Source organism: Chiloscyllium punctatum, chromosome 37 (assembly GCF_047496795.1).
Source record: "Chiloscyllium punctatum isolate Juve2018m chromosome 37, sChiPun1.3, whole genome shotgun sequence".
Classification (NCBI taxonomy): domain Eukaryota; kingdom Metazoa; phylum Chordata; class Chondrichthyes; order Orectolobiformes; family Hemiscylliidae; genus Chiloscyllium; species Chiloscyllium punctatum.
In genome coordinates this window covers 40,873,690-40,892,306 of record NC_092775.1, presented here as the reverse complement: position 1 = coordinate 40,892,306, position 18,617 = coordinate 40,873,690, and the positions used below count along the sequence as shown (strand labels likewise).

General features: G+C 36.9%; 1 protein-coding gene across 2 annotated transcripts in view; it reads left to right on the top strand.

Moving 5' to 3' along the window:
* Nucleotides 1-18,617, top strand: part of ptgis (prostaglandin I2 (prostacyclin) synthase) — a 101,565-nt gene that overhangs the window by 29,840 nt on the left and 53,108 nt on the right. For both annotated transcript variants that reach the window (XM_072556642.1, XM_072556641.1), the window contains 4 exons: nucleotides 7,360-7,538; nucleotides 13,357-13,500; nucleotides 15,247-15,401; nucleotides 15,529-15,710. In XM_072556642.1, the coding sequence (XP_072412743.1) occupies nucleotides 7,360-7,538; nucleotides 13,357-13,500; nucleotides 15,247-15,401; nucleotides 15,529-15,710 (660 nt within the window). The remainder of the gene's footprint in view (nucleotides 1-7,359; nucleotides 7,539-13,356; nucleotides 13,501-15,246; nucleotides 15,402-15,528; nucleotides 15,711-18,617) is intronic.

Below are 18,617 nucleotides of genomic sequence, written 5' to 3'. Positions count from 1 at the left end.
CTTGAAACAGCTTAAAGTCAATTTTATTTTTATCATCCTCAGCTGGAGGTGGTGGTATAGTGTATTTTCACTAAGTGGTAATTCAGGCTAATGCTCTATGAACAAAGGGTTTGGTTCCCACTATGGCAGGTGTTGAAATTTTAATTTAATTAATAAATCTAGAACTAAATAAATCAGAATTAACAGTGAGCATGAAATCAGTAGCATGACCACCAAGCTGTCCCACCCCCATCTTGAGGATATGCTCCCACATACTGTGTGGCACGACCATCATTTTGAATTAAAAATCATACAACACCAGGTTTTAAGTCCCACAGGTTTATTTGGAAGCACTGGCTTTCGGAGCGCTGATGAAGGAGCAGTGCTCCGAAAGCTAGTGCTTTGAAATAAACTTGTTGGATTATAACCTGGTGTTGTGTGATACTTAACTTTTGTCCACCCCAGTCCAACACCAGCTCTTCCACATCATCATTTTGAATGGGATAGATTTCAAACAGATCGAGCAATTGGAGCAGCAGAATTATACACAACCACGATCTTTCATGTCTCTCATAAGCTCCAGTCTACCATTACAACCAAGCCAGGGGAACAGTGAAGAATGCAGAAGGACATATCATGAGCAGCAGCAGGCATATTTAAAAATATGGTGTTGATCCTGGGAAGCCACAACCCAGGACCACCTGCCTGCCAAATAGTGAAAGCAACATGCAACAAACAAGACTAAGCAATCCCAAAACTAACAGATTGGATCAAAACTGTTCAGCTTTGCCACATCACTCATGTGTGGGGTTGGACAATTAAGCATTCAACAGGAGAAGCAGACTCCACAACTGTTCCTGTCCTCAAAGATGGGGAAGTCCTGTGCATTGGTGATAAACACAAGGCTGAAGTATTTGCATCCATCTTCAGATAGAAGTGCTGAGTGGATGATCCAATGTGACCACCTCCTAAGATCCCCAAAATCACAGATACCAGTCTTCAACCTATTCAATTCTACTGATATCAACAAATGGCTGAAGATACTATGTAAGGGCCCTGACAGCATTTCAAAAACAATACTGAAGAATTGTTCTCCAGAACTAGCCCTGCCCAAGCCAAGCTGTTCCAGTGCAGTTACAACTCTGGCATTTACCCATCAACGCAGAAAATTGCTTTGATAATTCTTGTCCATAAAATGTAGGGCAAATCCAATGCCCTTTCAGTATACTCTCGATCATCAAAGTGATGGAAGGTGTCAACATTGCTATCAGGAGGTACTTACTCATCAAGCTCCTTTTGGGTTCTGCCAGACCTACTCAACTCCAGACCACATTACAGCCTAGGTCCAAGCACGGGCAAACAGTTGAACACAAGAGGGAAAATGAGAATGACAGTCCTTGTGATCAAGATTCTGAAGCAGTCTGTGTCCAAATGTGACAAAACCTGTTCAGCCTTCAGGCATGGGCTGATATGTGGCAAATGGTATTAGCACCATGAATGACAAGATATGGTCATCTTCAAGAGAGAATCTGATTATCACCTTTTGATATTCAATAGCATTACCATAGCTGAATCCTCATAATCAATATCCTCAGAGCCACAATTAACTTGAAACTGGATTGCACCAAGCAAGTAACTCCTCAAAGCTTGCCAACAAGGTGCAAGTCAGGAGCTTGATGGAATACTCCCCACTTGTTTGGATGAATCTGGCTGTACATCTCCTGGAAGCCTGCTTGATTGGGACCCCATTGAATATCTTCAAAATTCACTCCCTCTATTGCCAACACATTTTAGCAGCAGTGTGTACCATCCATAAGAAGCACTGCAACATCTCACCAAGGTTTCTTAAACAGCATATTCCAAAGCTGTTTGCCACCCAGAAAGAAAGGACACCAAATGCATCACCTGCGATTTCCATCAAAGCAACATACCATCCAGACTTGGAAATATATCATCATTTCTTCACTGTTGCTGGAACTCACTCCTTAACAGCACTGTGGGTTCACCTACCCAACGTGAATTGCACTGGAAAACAGGTGACCACCACCTTCTCAAGGGCAACTAGGAATGGGCAATAAATACTGCCCTTGCCCGCATCTCAAATGAATTGTATTAAAATGACTGCTATGCTAATAGAAGATTAGATTTGTCATTCAATTCCATCTTTTCTTCTTCCACATCCTTCACCAACATAGCAGTGTTATGTCATAGTACAAAGAATAATTCTGATAAAAATGTAAGCAGAAATACTATAATCTGTACCGGTCCAAAATGAAAAATATCATTATTAAGTGATCTGTTTGTGATAGAGTGAATCCAATTTGCATTGATATGAAAGTAAAGTGATGCTTGAAATATAATGTGCTGCCCAGCAAGTAGATAAATTGAAAAAGAATTTCTGCTATCCATTATCACGGCACGGTGGCACAGTGGTTAGCACTGCTGCCTCACAGCGTCGGAGACCCGGGTTCAATTCCCGCCTCAGGCGACTGACTGTGTGGAGTTTGCACGTTCTCCCCGTGTCTGCATGGGTTTCCTCCGGGTGCTCCGGTTTCCGCCCACAGTCCAAAAAAAATGTGCAGGTTAGGTGAATTGGCCATGCTAAATTGCCCGTAGTGTTAGGTAAGGGGTAGATGTAGATGTAGGGGTATGGGTGGGTTACACTTCGGCGGGGTGGTGTGGACTTGTTGGGCCGAAGGGCCTGTTTCCATACTGTAAGTAATCTAAAAAACAGTTCTTAAGTGTTGCTATGTGAAATACTGTTAAAGTCCAGTTTTACAGTTCATGAAAATTCTCAGCGAAAGCTAACTTCTACTGCCATCTGGTGTTACTAAAAGTTAATTCAGTAAAGTAACAAGAGTGGAGGAAAAATGGTCGAAAATGATTGGTGAGGTGATTGGTCAAAATAATGTTAAATAGTTTAAATAAAATATTTATTTCAAGCTGTTTTTTCATTGCTACAGATAAGTAAGATTATGTTTTAACAATCTTTGTTTTTAATGTCAGCAATAAAGGTAAAGTCACTGTAGTCCGACCAAACCATAAGTTGCTCTCTCATTAGAGAGATGACTGGTAGTGGTTTAACCTGAGGGTTACCACACCTCACTTTAACTCATTTATGTTGAAGGAGTTAACAACAATGTCAACACCAACTGGAAAGTCTGTAAATGGTCTCAAAAGTAGTGTTTATTTTTATGTCAGAATGGTATAGTTTCTCGAACAGTTTCTCTCGTTGTTACACTTACTGCATATACATTTTATCAATCACCAGCTGTTTAAAGAAGTGCAGTACACTTGTTGTTCTCCTGCTTGAGTTGGCATATATTGGGAGACCATTTAAAGATCTACCTCAAAGTTAATTCATCATTTGGAGGTGCCGGTGTTGTACTGGGGGTATACAAAGTTTAAAAAAAAGTCACACAACAGGTTATAGTCCAACAGGTTTATTTGGAAGCACTAGCTTTCAGAGTGCTCATCAGGTGGTTGTGGAGTATACGATTGTAGGACACAGAATTTATAGCAAAGGTTTACAGTGTGGTGCAACTGAAATTATATATTGAGAAAGAACCTGGATTGTTTGTTAAGTCTCTCATCTTTTAGAAAGGGCATGTCGCTTTCAGTTCTTCAGAATGTAATTTTAAGAAAGTTCTGGGATTTACACATGAATGAACTGAATCCAACATGCCCATTCTAAAAGATGAAAGATTTAACAAACAATCCAGGTTTTTTTCAATCTATAATTTCAGTTACATCACAATGTAAACTTTTGCTATAAATTCTGTGTCCTACGATGTTATACTCCACAACCACCTGATCAAGGAGCAGCGGTTTGAAAGCTAGTGCTTCCAAATAAACCTGTTGGACTACAACCAGGTGTTGTGTGATTTTTAACAAAGTTAATTCAAGCAGATAAGATTCCCATCCGACTTTCAATGTGTTAGTTTTTAATCAACAACTCAATAATTGGATACTGTGAAAGTTTCCTTCCACAGCTGATGAAGCAAATGAATTGGCCCTCAAAACTGGCGCTTTGTTGAGCCATCCAGTTTTCTCTTCCTCATTGAAGTTGGGTGGATCCCTAGAATTTCCGGCTTAAGTCAGTATCAAGTTCCCTGAGAGAGGAGCTACTTTATGGCTATTAATGAGATGCTAGTTTGTTCAGTATTGACATTGCTTCCTGCCTCTGCTTCCAAAAACATAAGAAGACTCTGAATATCCACTAATATGGCAAAGGCTGTGCCTAGAGTGCCTAACATGTGACTTTTCCTCAAATGTCGCTGAAACAAACACATAGAACACTATAGTACTGTTCAAAGAAGCTTCACCTGAGATTTCATCTACAGCACATCATTAATAACCTCCAAGATGTATTCTTTTAATGCAAAAACTGTGAACTTCACATTCTGTTTTGCTGGAGCTCAATAACTACTGGTCATCTAGCTAAAAATAGCCAACAGCAGCTCACCTTGTGCAGTCTGTTCAATCGGACTCCAACTCCCCCAGGGGGTACATATTTGAATGGTGCTTAGAATAACTAATGGTGCATGCTTAAAAGTGCTAATTGGTCTGTTGTTGTTCTGACTGGTTGTCTAGATAAGGAAAAGAGGAGAAGGAAATCTACAGCAGAAGAATTTTAAGATTTCATAACATAGTTAACAGATAATTACTGAAAGGTGAAAAGGAAAAAGAAAACTGTAACAATGAACCCTCAGTAGACATGCTATCCACTTATCCATATCCAGTTTCTTCAATAACCTCCAAGCCTAGAATGCACAACACTTCCGTTGCTAAGAAGATTAAGACCTTGATTTTGTGAACGAGCCACTTGAGAGGCTGATTTCTCCCTCCTGTTAATGACTATTTTGAACTGGGGAAAAATAAGTAAAAGGACCAAATTGGCCTTAATGACCATAACATACTGTAAAACCCAACGACAGTGTGCAGGTGATATCCATTGTGGTGACTAGTGCACACAACAAGCAATTACATGCCATGCATCATGTTTTGTAAGGTTAAAATAAGACAATCCTGGATAAAGAAATACTTTCAACTGGAAAAATGAGTATAAAATGCAGTCTGCTACCTTGACATTTGACGGCATTTATTTACAAGTTATGGTTGATTATTCCAATCTTGCGTGGTCTGATGAGTTTCTGTAACTTTCTTTTGGATTAAGTGGTGGTGTGTAGGCAATTGCATTTATTGTCCTTGTCGCTTTTACCTACGAGTCATGAGCCACTCCAGGGCTGAATTTTACAGCAAGGTGTACAGTTCATGCAACATCCAGCTTCTATAAATGTCAGACCCAAGCCAATCAGTATTAAACCAGGCCACTCTGCAGTAGAAATACTCTCTGGACCTGCTCAGGAGTTAACAACGACACTTCCAGCCCTCAGTGGGAACAGGTTCTGCTGTTTCGCTGCCAGTATTCAGATTACCAGTAACTCACATTCCCAGCAGCAGTGGGGAAATAGGCCAGGGTATGTAGGAAAGCATACTTTGCATGCCTCCCAGCAGAAATATACCTGGCAAGAGGGGAAAGCATCTAACCCAGCCGTTTATCTTAGACTTGTAGCACTCATTTAAATATAAGTAGCTATTTCATTTTCTCTCATCTAATGTTTTCCTTCCCAGTAGACCATATTTCTCTTAGTTTGGCTTGTTAAGTGCAGCTAGAAAATAGACAATAATAATCAGTGAGCTATGTACATTTCATTGTAGCATTATATCAAAACTAGGCAAACTATAGCCTGAATTCTTTTTCTGATACAACAAATATATTATTCAGAAAATTAAGTAAAAAGACTGAGTATCATCAAAAAAATCAGAGGAAAGAAGACTTTTAAACTGGAATATTAATATGACAAATGTCTAACATTTTATTTGAAATGCGATGGCATTTGAATTGCAATAGTTTCAGTGATATATCTCTCTTTTCAGCAATATTACAATCATGGGCAAAGTAATCTCAGAAAAACACATCAAGGTTTCATATGCTGACATCACAAGGAATCATTTCTCTGCTTATGCAATTGAAAAAAAAATTGTGCCTTAACCAATGGTTTAAGCATGTCAAACATTTACAGTTATGAGGAAATGCATGCCCAGTGTAACTACACTGCCTAATTACTTTGATGATTGTCACACTTTTATGGATATAAACTTCAAATAAAGCTTGCCCAATAGGAACAGAGCAGTCATTGACATAAAACTACCCACCAAAGACATGTTGCCTAATCAATTGCCATTTACTACCATCTTAAATGCTCCCTTCTTTAAATTGCTGAGTCACCCATCTGATGCAGATACGAATCTCATTGTTATATAAAAATTGGGGCCCGATTATGTCATTGGGACCAACTGGGATTTTTTGACAAAGTAATTGGATCTAATGCCAAGTATGCAAATCAGTTCTCATTTCAAACTCATGCAATCTGTCCCAATGTTGTGTAAATAGAGTTTTTGTTTTTTTAATATATTATTCATTTGAATAACTGTTCTAGTAGCTTGGAAAAAAGCTGAAATAGTGCCATTGAGTCATACAGCATAGAGTTGGATGGATAACCCATAGGAGTTTGACTATTGCACAGTCTGATTAGCATAGAGTTCCAGTGTCACTATCTATATGATTGTGTCAGTGCGCTGTGGCAAGTTTACAAAGGCATTTTCCATTGAACATATGCACAGGACTTCATAGTGAGAAGGTGACTCAAAAGTAAAACAAAAACATAGCAACAGGAAGAGAAACTTTAAAAACAGAAACTTTTGTGGTTAAAGTTAATTATCATAATATAATGAATGGGAGGTTTTATGGTGCAGTGAGTATCCCTCCCTCTGACCCATAAGCTCACGGTTCATGATTCAAAACTTAATTGGCCAAACAGTTGATTATCAACCTATAACCTTTCAGTACACCTCTGGCAGGTGTAAGAACATGAGAGTCCCCTGATCAGCCATCCTTGATGTAGAATGATGCCCCTCAAGCTATCGGCTTTGGCAGCAGGCTCGCAATCTTTTCAGGACAAACTAGCTATGAAAATAGAAATAAGCACATCTTCCTCATCACTGGAGACAGAACAGCCTATAGGTCTCGAAGCCAATATAAATTATAAATAATTGTCACAGATCTATAATTATTTTAAATGTTTCGCAAACAGTTTCAAATACATCTTGTTTCCCTCAGAAACAAAAGTCTGCATAATGGAAAGCAAATTTTAGAAGCATCCAGATATTTAATCTTATCTTTGCATTTTCAAGCCAACTGAATTAACTGACCTGTTACCTTAACAAACCATCGATTTGCAAGTGTGAGTTTCATCATAGAAGGAATTCTACAACTTGCATTTGGTAATGTAGTGTTTTTAATTTTTTTTCACTTAGGTCCAAGTAGCAGGACGATATGTAACTGTTTTACTAGATCCTCATTCATTCAAACCAGTTGTGACAGAATCCAATACAAAGCTGAACTTCACAAAGTATTCAGCAATTCTAATGGACAGAATCTTTAACCTTCAGTTTCCTGACTATGATCACAACAAAGAAAAAGCTTTGCTGAAAACGTAAGTATCACAGAATATTCATTATAAACATTTAAAGAAATAAGTCAATGGCATAATAATTAGAACATTCTAATTTCAACTGAACCGTGTATCAGTCTTAAATGACTTTATTGTATGTGTTATGGACCAGGCCTGACCCCCTCAAAACATTTCAAGAAAGTGGCACAGACCCTACCTTTGTTTTAAGCAGGTGTGCAGTGGATATTCCAGGAGTGATGTAGCTGGTCAAACCAATTAGTTTTAAACAAAACAGAATTTATCTACAATATTACTGAATGAAATACAAACAAAAGAGAACAGAATACTGAATAACTTAACCTATCCAAAAACCCACCAGATCATCCCAACTTAATGATGCTGTTCCAAATACTTGCAACAATCCCCATACATTCCTTGGTACAAAAGGTAAAATCAAACAGAGGGTCTTACAGGAGCAAAGTCAGAGAGGATCAGCATGGACTTGCTTCCTTGGGTCCAGTAGCTTCAAAACTGCTGACTGCTTTCAGTAAATAGCCAGACCAGAGAAAAGCTGAGCTGGGAAAATGCGCCACTCCCCTTTCATTGTACAAGTGTTCTTTTTAAAACTGAAAGCTTTCTGCCTGAGGCAATATCTGTTAGCTTTAATCAAATTGGCCTTAAACCCCTTCAACTTAGACTTTTCAGAGTCTGTGTCTTTTACGACCTCTGGGGAAAAAAAAATACCAAGGATAACATAACCTTGTGAAAGGAGTAGCATCATCACACATGGAATTGAGTTCCATTTAATTCAACTGAGTGAAAAATACAAAGAGGTTTACTATATAAATGATTATGTATAATTACATAGGAACATGCAGCTCATTAATATGTAAATCAGATTTGTCACTGAGATTGCAGGGAGAGATTAAGCAGCACTTTTGCAGTTTAATATTTGTTGTAGTTTCTCTACATCATACATAAAACTATTTCTTGACACGCTTGTAAATTAACTTCACCGATTTCATGACATTGATAAGACCTTGACACAACCACAAACGTAATTGTCAATTGCCATCATTGCAGGCATTCAAACTTTTGCTGGCCATGAGAGAGTTGATCATTGTGTAAATTCTACACATAAAGAAAACGTGTTCATTGGTTATCTGCTCCTCAAACAACAGGAATAAAAGTTTCAAAGACTTTACTGTAGCATGGAGTCTTAATCAGCAGGAGCACAGATCAAAAAAAACTGAGAACAGAAATCAGCTTGCCTGACTGTCAACTCCTGCAGTTACCTGGTCATTGATTTAAATGAATGCCAAATACAATGCCTTGGAAAAGCTGTATCAGAGATGCGGGAGACATAATCCCGTATATTTTAAATAGTTTCAGTCACATTTATTAAACATTCTTATGTTCATTCCTAATAATATCATTTGAAGATTAGAACAGAAAAAAAACATGAAATTGAATAAAGATATCTCGTGGATATGTTTACTTGTGGTGTTCTTTCGAATTCTGTTAGATGAATGATTAAAACATAGAGCTAAAGATTATCTTTTCTAAAATGATGTGATTATAAGATATATAGATATGTCAGGAAGCTCAGTGACTAGGATTACACAATGCTGTTGGCACAAATCAATATTTCTTAAATAAGATGATTTTGTGCTGCCAAGGCCATTGATGCGTTTTGCTTCACTATCCCTTTTTAGTCAAATGATGGAGTAAGTGAGCTATGGATTCACATGCCTTGTTTCCTTTGTTAACCAATGGGCTATTATTTGATTTTGATGTGTCTCTCCAAAAGTTGTACCAAAATGTAACACTCATTTTTATTCTATCGGGCAACGGCTATGACAAATGAGGGGAACTTTAGATCGCCATAATATCTAGAGTCTGTAGAAGATAAATGACATTCTCTGTAATACTGATACAAAGCATGGAACTTATATGATGATATGGAAGTTCAGAAGATCAAAAATATTCATTTGAAGTTACTAGAAAATCAATTAGCATTGACAGCCAGCATGTTAAACTGCTACAGAATGCAAAACCTTGAGGTGGACATTCAGTAATGCTTATTCTATCACTGGAGAAATTCTAACAGTATGTCCCTCCCAGTTTGTGAGGTGATTGTTAACAAAAATAGGGAGAATCATAATAATGGACAGGAGCATAATTAAAGTCAGGGAAAATGTTGTGTGTCCCAACAGCTGCTTCAATGTATCAATTTCCAGATTTCTCAACGCATGTATATTCCCTCATCCACCAGGTTTGTACTGCTAATAATATTTAAATACAACAGATTTAAAGTTAACATGACCTGCATATTTGGTCTTCCTGAAATTTACCATTGGAATGAAGGTTGGAAAACTATACTCAAGTTCATGGGACTAAGTAAATGTTGGGCTCAGAGAAACCAACAAATACATATGCAGTATTCATGGCTTTTAGTTGGCTTCAACTGGGAAAGGATTCATTGTACAGCACCTGGTGAGCAACCTATTTGTGCACCTTTGGAGGTAATGAGAGTCAAAATCAGGATAGGTGGTGCCAAGGCTGCTTTATCAGGCAAAAAACATGATGACCATTGTCAGCAGCAACATCCAATCATGGAGAAACTTGTTGGTTCACAAAGAGTGGTCGGTGCAGTGATAGTAGAGTCAGATAAATTAGGGACATTTAAAAACTCTTGGATAGGCACATTGGTGATAGTAAAATGAAGGGTATGTCAGTTAGTTGGATCTTCGAGTAGGATAAAAGATCGACACAACATCAAGGCCAAAGGACCTGTACTGTGCTGGACTGTTTTATGTTCTATGTTCAGTAAACCGAGGAAAGAAAGAGCATAAAGGTTGAAATTACAGATGTTTCTCAAGTACTTGGGTGCTCAGGCAGAGGCTCAACTTTCATGACTCGATGGAGAAACATTGGGTCCAGAGATTGAGATTGTCGTGCCAGGTTGTTGCAAATATCTGCCGTCTGCTGAAGAAGTCTTGCCGTCTGCTGAAGATCTGGTCACACATGTTCAGTGGCTGTGAAAGGCACCACTGCCCTCAGGTTCTTTTGTTCTGGATCCTTCTGAGATACTACTGAAGAGATAGCTCTGCTTTTCCAGTCTAATTGAAGGGACATGTGTCAGTACCTGAAGTGTATAGACAATATCTTTGTAATTTACTTTATTGTGGATTGTAGACCAAAACATGGAAAGGATTGCTTTAGATCAAAGACATCGAAAGGAGCTGTTGCACTTTTGAAAACAGGTAACTGGAAATCAGTATGTGCTGTATTTACACTGTTGCATTGTTCAAGTAATGAGAGAAGATGTTTGAGATTTAACACCACTCTTAATTTGTGTTTAGAGCAAGGTTTGCCTATAGACAAACTATTGACTGTTTTTTCAACCATGACCAGTTGTGTGGGCCAGTCTCATTAGTATGAGAACAACTCTTAATTTCTTCTTGAACAGCTGAGCAACCTCAGTGTCAACAACCCAGAGACAAAAAGCTCACAAACTGCAGATAGATAGCACCCCTTTCTCTCTTTCTAAGGAAGAAAAAGAATTAAACAATAACTAGCTATTCTCTTCCACCATTTGTGATTAGCTGTTGCCTATAACTCGAGACTGAGTACTTTGAGTATTCAATGCTCTGTGCCTTCAGTAAAGAACAGGATTTCATTGAATACTGTAGATGGGTGCTATTGATCTCTGTCCCCTAATACCTTTTTAATTCCACCTATAACATCTGTATTTGTTTGTTCATCTGTGTCTGCCTACATACGAGTGTAGGAGTTTAGAAGAAGTTAGACTTTTAAGTTGGTAGAGTTATATTTTTTGTTGTTCTGTGATTAGAATTGATTTATCTGTGAGAAATAGTTTTGTTTTATGTACAAAAACCTACTCAGTTTCATCAGACAGGAAAATTAGAGACAAAAACAGAAATTGCTGGAAAAGCTCAGCAGGTCTGGCAGCATCTGTGAAGAGAAATCGCTTAATATTTCAGCTTGACATCTCAGAATTCAGGAAGGGTCACTCTACCCAAAACGTTAACTCTGATTTCTCTCCACAAATGCTTCCAGATCAGCTGAGTGTTTCTGTTTTTGTTTCTGATTTACAGCATCTGCACTTTTTTCTGCTTTTTAGAAGAAATTTGAAGACTTTGAGTAAGTTGATTACATCTATAATATTTGTGATGCCCCTGGGAGTAGTGAGGTTCAGGAATTAGCACACTTTCTCAAGTGGATCATGACAATAATTGTGTCAATTTTGCCTGTGACAATTGATTGGGTTTCTATCTCTGGCTTCCCATGGGGACAGTGTAGTTAAAAATCTTGAATATTGTCTCTGGATGATTATTGTGGTGAATGTTTCTTTGCAATGTATGGATATGTGATCTGTTTCTTAAAGGAATTTATTACATTACTGAGAAATTTAGCATAAAGGGAAAATGATCACTTCTACTCACATATTAGCTCCTCATAAGGCCACTTAAAAGTGATTATTAGCATGATCAGTAAATTCAGACCTATCAAAATCGTTCTGGGAGTCTGAAAATCACTTTGCATAGCATCTGACCAAAAATCTGGTCAATCTGATTGGCAAAACCTATTATAAAATGATTTGCAAACTGTTTACCACAGCTTCATTGTTGGTTAAGATCACATTGTCCTTGTTCTGTCAGTAGATGCCAATGGCACAAAAATGAAACCTAAGAATGTTCTGTGATCTAAACAATGTAGCTTTAGACCATTTGACAGCCTAGTTAATTTCAGATGGAGTGTAATAAGCTTTTGAGTTCAAATTGGAGCAAATATCGATTGCTTCCTAAAGACACAATTATTCAATTAATGTTCTTTATTATATCCTATGAGAAAATATTAAGGTATAAAATAACAAATAAATCTAAGTAAAACTCATATAATTAAAAGTGCTTACCTTTGCTTACTATTGATTTTCAGATTTAATTTTCACAGATGTTTGAAGTGCATTCTGATTATCAGTACCACTAAAATGTTTACAGTATCTGTAGCTATTTTTAGCTTACTTTGAGGTTTGTGCACATTTCATTCTGTCGATTATTTAGCAGCACACAAATTTAGCCAATGCTTGTAAAAGGTAGTGCTGCTTCTCAAAGCTAGTTTTTAGACAAATTCTCACTCTCTATCTATGGAGGCAGAGGTATTCTGGAAGTTTGGCAAGGTTGCAAATTTTGTTCTTTACATGCTGAAAACAATTGTTTTCATCTCCTTTATATAGTGCTAAGATATCCAAAAAATGCCAAAATATCCACGGAGGTAAACAGGGATTTTTCATGTAAAGAATGGCAAACTAAGTTCTGAAGCAGTTTTGATTTTGCTCCAATTTTGACCATATGTAGTATACATTGGATATTAAGGAGATGTTCATATTAAATCAAATAAGATTAGTTCTCCAGAAGATATATCTCTCTCTTTGTTCTGGAGCTACTCAGTATGAAACAAAACCAGAGGGCTTACAGGTTTAGTATATAGTATCTTACAATAATAATTATGTATTGGCATTACAGTCACCAAGTTTTAATCAGCCAAAATATTGTTTTGTAAAGATTGAGAAGGATGATAGTTAGAAGATAAATAACAGAGGATCCAAAGTTTATTATTTAAATTCCTCTTGCATATTGGACGCCTTCTATCAATTTTTCCAATAAACTTTAAACAAAAAAAGTGTTCATTTATAGCATTTAATATGTATTAAATTCATAGAAATGTGTAGTTGATTTATTTATTTAGTGAGTTAATGCTTGTTCTGGAAACTGGAAATTATGTGTATAACCTGCATTTTATGTACACCAATGCCGATTATTTTTATTTATCTTAGGCAGTTACAAGGCAAAAGTCTTTCATCATTGACACAGGCATTTCTGTCTAATCTGAAAACAGTTTTACTGATTGATGAAAATGGAACAAAGAATGTCTGGAAGAAAGAAGGATTATTCAACTTCTGTTATGATGTTATGTTCAGGTAGTTGCTAAAATGAGATTTCTGTGCTTTGTAGATTTTAATCTAATATCTGTTGTATGAGTTTACTGTGTAAACTATTTTTCATGTTAAAATTATTTCTAGAAGAGTATATGCATGAACAAATTAGACTAGTCCTTTCTTCAAAAAAGTTTTTTTTTGACATAAGGCCTCGAGTAGGATACGTTTTACTGTTCAGCTGTAAATATCACTGTGCTCATATTGTGGCATTCAGAAACAAAAGAGAATATAAGATTATGTTGTAAAAATGTCAGTCAAATATACCAGCTAATGAGATATGGAGTATTATAGAATAAAATATATCTAATTAGAATCTTGAATCAAAGCAATTTTAAATGAATTAAGACAGGCACATTGAAGGATTATTGGTTCAAAACAACGGATAGTTATATCATAGACTCCAGGAGCATCCTAAAATTAATCTAGATCTACACTGAAATAATTAATAATGGATTTGCATTTAAAAGATACTACACAACCTTGGAACATCACAAGCACTGAATAACCAATTCAGTACTTCAAAATTTACAACACAGGGCCAGCTTAGTACCACAATAACCACTTGTGAGGGTATAGAAACACATCGTATCCAATTTAATATAAGGAGCATCACAGGCAATCTATAAGGAAAAGTTAATTAAAAATCATATTTCAGCATACACTGACATCATACTTAGTTGAGATGTTGCACTGTAGCTGCAGTTTTCTGGTTTCTGTGTTGGAGTCGAACAACGTTGGGGTCGAACAGGGCTCCCAACCCCAAACTATGTTGGAACTGAACTGAGTTCTGAAGAAGGGTCACTGGACTCAAATGTTAACTCTGCTTTTTCTTCTCATATGTTGCCAGCTCAGCCAGGTTTTTCCAGCATTTCTATTTGTGCTGTCGGTATCATTGTTTCTCAAATGACAGGCAAAATAGCTTTCCCCATAGATACCAAGGCAAATTTGGCTTCACCTTAGATATAAATTGCAATAGCAAAAGGCTGTCACAAATGTCAACTCAGATGCCTAATAACTCCTCTTTCTTCCTTCCCCAAATGATGCAGAATTAATGAGGTTCCCACTGCAGGTCCCTGTTGTAAATTATAAATGCTGAACTGAAAATAACTCTGCCAATACTGTTTTCAAATATCTAAAAGAAAATTGGATAATGATAAACCTTGTCCTAAAAACCATTACTAAACTGATAATGTCACATTGTAGTATTTGAAAAATCACAGATCTCCAATTAAATGTTGATTCCCTCGTTCCATTGAATGATGCTCTCCAAAAGACCTTTAATATAAATGAGGTTAAGACAGTGAAAATCATGGAAAACTGTGTTTGAGCTTATACACATATTATTAACAATGAGTTTAAAATTGCAATAATGTTTTTGCTCCTTTTCAGCGTCAGTTTAGATTTATATTACCCCTCGCCTATGGCACATGACGGACTGTGTTTCTAAACAATTTCCAAGTACCTGTGCTGTTAATGTCACTGATCAGAAAATAGGTCCTTTCATTATAGCTTGTGAAGATTATGAATTGCTTTCATGAATAACAAGAAATAAGTTATCTATTGTATATACATATGAGCAAAGTCATTTAAAATGAAATGCCCCTGATGAATTCTGAAGCAGATTTTAAATCATTTTGGAAAAATTGTTTATTTTCTATAATTCTATCAACAATCAGTCCCTGAAATTTCAACTACCAGATGTAATGTTGATTCCCATTGTTTAATTAGGGCAGGATATCTTACACTGTATGGAAATGAGGCTGCACAAACTAATCAGCAAGCATCGAGAGTTAAGGATAGAATTCATTCAGCTCAAGTCTACAAGATATATAAGAAACTAGACCAACTCTTGATAAAATTAGCTCGCTCCATGTTATCTGCTGGTGAGTGACCATTAACAAATCATCTATGTTGCTTCTAGTGTTTACTCTTTTATCTGTTTCATATTTTGAAAACACCTTTGGCAAATAAGCAGGTTGGCAAATAAATTACATATTTTAATTTTGATAGATGAAAAGAAGGAAGCTGCCTCAGTAAAGAAATACCTATGGCGGTTGTTGTCAGTGGAGAATCTAAAGACAAAAGTGAATAGAAGCAATTGGCTTGAAAGCTACTGTAATCATCTTCAGGAACTGGGCATACATCATGATATGCAGGAACGAGCAATGGTACTACAGCTCTGGGCAACACAGGTAGGGAAATGCTGTGACCTGCTAAAGGAAACTCCTTTCATTGCAGTAAATTTACACTTAGATTTGTGCAGTGTAATGTCTGCCCAGAATATTTCCATCTAGTTCATATACAGTAATAATATTTTAAAATGTTTGTAATCTGAATGCAAAACATTCTATGTCAGTGAATATGTCAACAGGTAAATTAATTGATAAACTATTGCTCTAGTATCCATGTGGCACTCATGAACATATTAAATTGTTTTTGTTGGGTTCTGTTGCCTGTATATTATCTGTTAAATACACAGACATTAAAACTTTCATGTGTTTTATTATTAAAACATGAGAAGAATGACATACAATTTTAATGAGCTATCAATTAATAACCATCGAATGCTCACAAAGCTCAATTTCAGCATTTTATCAACTATGTTTTTTTTAGATTAGATTACCTACAGTGTGGAAAACAGGCCCTTCAGCCCAACCAGTCCACATCAACCCTCAACAAAGTAACCCACCCAGACCCATTTCTATCTGACTAATGCACCTAACACTATGGGCAATTTAGCACGGCCAATTCACCTGACCTGCACATCTTTGGACTGTGGGAGGAAACCCACACAGACACGGGGAGAATGTGCAAACTCCACACAGACAGTCGTCTGAGGCTGAAATTGAACCTGGGGCCTTGGTGCTATGAAGCAGCAGTGCTAACCACTGAGCCACCATGTTGCCATTTTATCAAAACACAACTTTAATATTATTAGAAGGTTATCTTACAAGCAGTATATGAATGCTACATAAGTTTCCATTTTATTTTCTGAAATGCCATTTGGAAAGGTATTTACGTTTTACTCTAAATAAGCTAACACCAATCTGGAAAATGCACAGGGAGGAATGTTGTTGGAGTGCAGCTAAACATTTGTAATGTTTGGAAAGTATATTCCTTGATACCTAACATGTTTTACAACATTAAAACAAATCAAATATTAGTGAGTAGAAGTCAAGTATTTCATTCATATGAAAAGTTCTCACAAAAACTGAACAACAGTTGAATTAGCTGAGCAGCATAATATGGCAGATTAATACAATCTGTTTTCAGTAGCATATTTCCTTGACATATTCTCAATATCGAAAGATAAATTAGTACCATTGTATATTGCTTGTTGGAAAGGAATGATTGTGGAATAAAACTGGCTTAGTTTCTCTCTCATCTCTTCAATCAAACTTTTATGAGAATCCAGTGACTGTATTTGAACCATTCTTTCTATGAAGGCTATATGAAGATTCGTGATTGCATTTTATGGAAGTACAAAGTTTCTGGATGGTCTATCCCAGCTCAATGATCCAATTGTTGCCGATCTAGCAAATACTGAAACCTTGCATATTGCATGAGCAGTTACTATTATTGGTTTTATATTAAGAGTGCAGCAGTGGGACAGTCTGAGATGTCTAAAAAGGAATCATATTCCAAGAAATGATCTTCATGCTAAACTCAACAGTTTTCTGATATATAGCCACAATAAAACAATGTCATCACTGGTGGAGTATCCCACTGGCTGTCTTTCCTGGCAACATAAAAACACCATGTGAGATATTATGAGCAGTTCCTTGGCAGCATGTACTGCTTAGGATAGCACAGTTCAGACAGGAGCCAATGCTATTTTAACCATTGATTCATGATATTGTATCCTGTTACATTGTACTGTACTGTTACCCTGCTAGATTGTAAAATGATTCCAAACCATTTTTATCTTTAAAGATTTCCTTTTTATCCCTCTACTATTTCCTGACTATATTGCACGCAAATAATAGAAGAAAATAAGATACCTCGGTCAAAGATAATAAACCTATAGATGTGTTCATTAAAATAGTCTGGTGACAATTAGCTGAAATTTTACAGATAAATATTATTTTAAATTTTAAAACCGTTTTGCATAGTAGTATTATGCAATTGAAATTTTGCTTCCCATGTTTTCACTATGCTTCTTGGAAGATTTTGCCTTTTGGCTCTCACTGAAATGAAATTATTCGAACCTTGGAACAGATGCACAGTGCAATAAGACAGAATGCCAAAATGTTGTAGATTATGACAATTTCCCTGTGATTCCCCCTGCAGGTAGGCCTCTCAAAAAATGAATTGAGATACCAACAATCAGTCGAATGTGATTACCTAGGAGTGAAGAAAAGTCAAAGCGACCCTCAATAAAAATGTTAGCCTTTAGCTCAAGTGGGTGGAATAAAAAGCAGATGGACAATTCCCACTACAGAGGAACCTCGATTATCTGACATTCGATTATCCGAACTTCATTTTATCCGGACAAGATCGCAAGGCCCCAATGTTTGGCTAAACTGTGTTACCTGGCATTTGATTATCTAAACAAAATACTCCCTGCCTGAGGTGGTTTGGATAATCAAGGTTCCTCTGTATTGCTAAGAACCTTGGCTTGGAAAAATAGGCTTCAAGGCAAGGGCGTAATTGATATGTGGAGCTTGTTCAAGGAGCAACTATTGATTGTCCTTGATAAGTATGTACCTGTCAGGCAGGGAGGAAAGGGTCGTGTGAGGGAGCTGTGGTTTAATAAGGAATTGGAATCCCTTGTTAAATGGAAGAGGGCGGCCTATGTAAAGATGAGGCGTGAAGGTTCAATTGGGGCAATTGAGAGTTATAAGGAGCCAGGAAGGATCTGAAGAGAGAGCTAAGAGCAGCAAGGAGGGGACATGAAAAGTCCTTAGTTGGTAGGATTAGGGAAAACCCAAAGGCTTTCTATAGGTATGTCAGGAATAAAAGAATGACTAGGGTAGGAATGGGTCCAGTCAAGGATAGTAGTGGGAAGTTGCGTGTGGAGGCTGAAGAGATTGGGGAGACACTGAATGAATACTTTTCATCAATATTCACTCAGGAACAGGATATTGTTGCCGATGTGA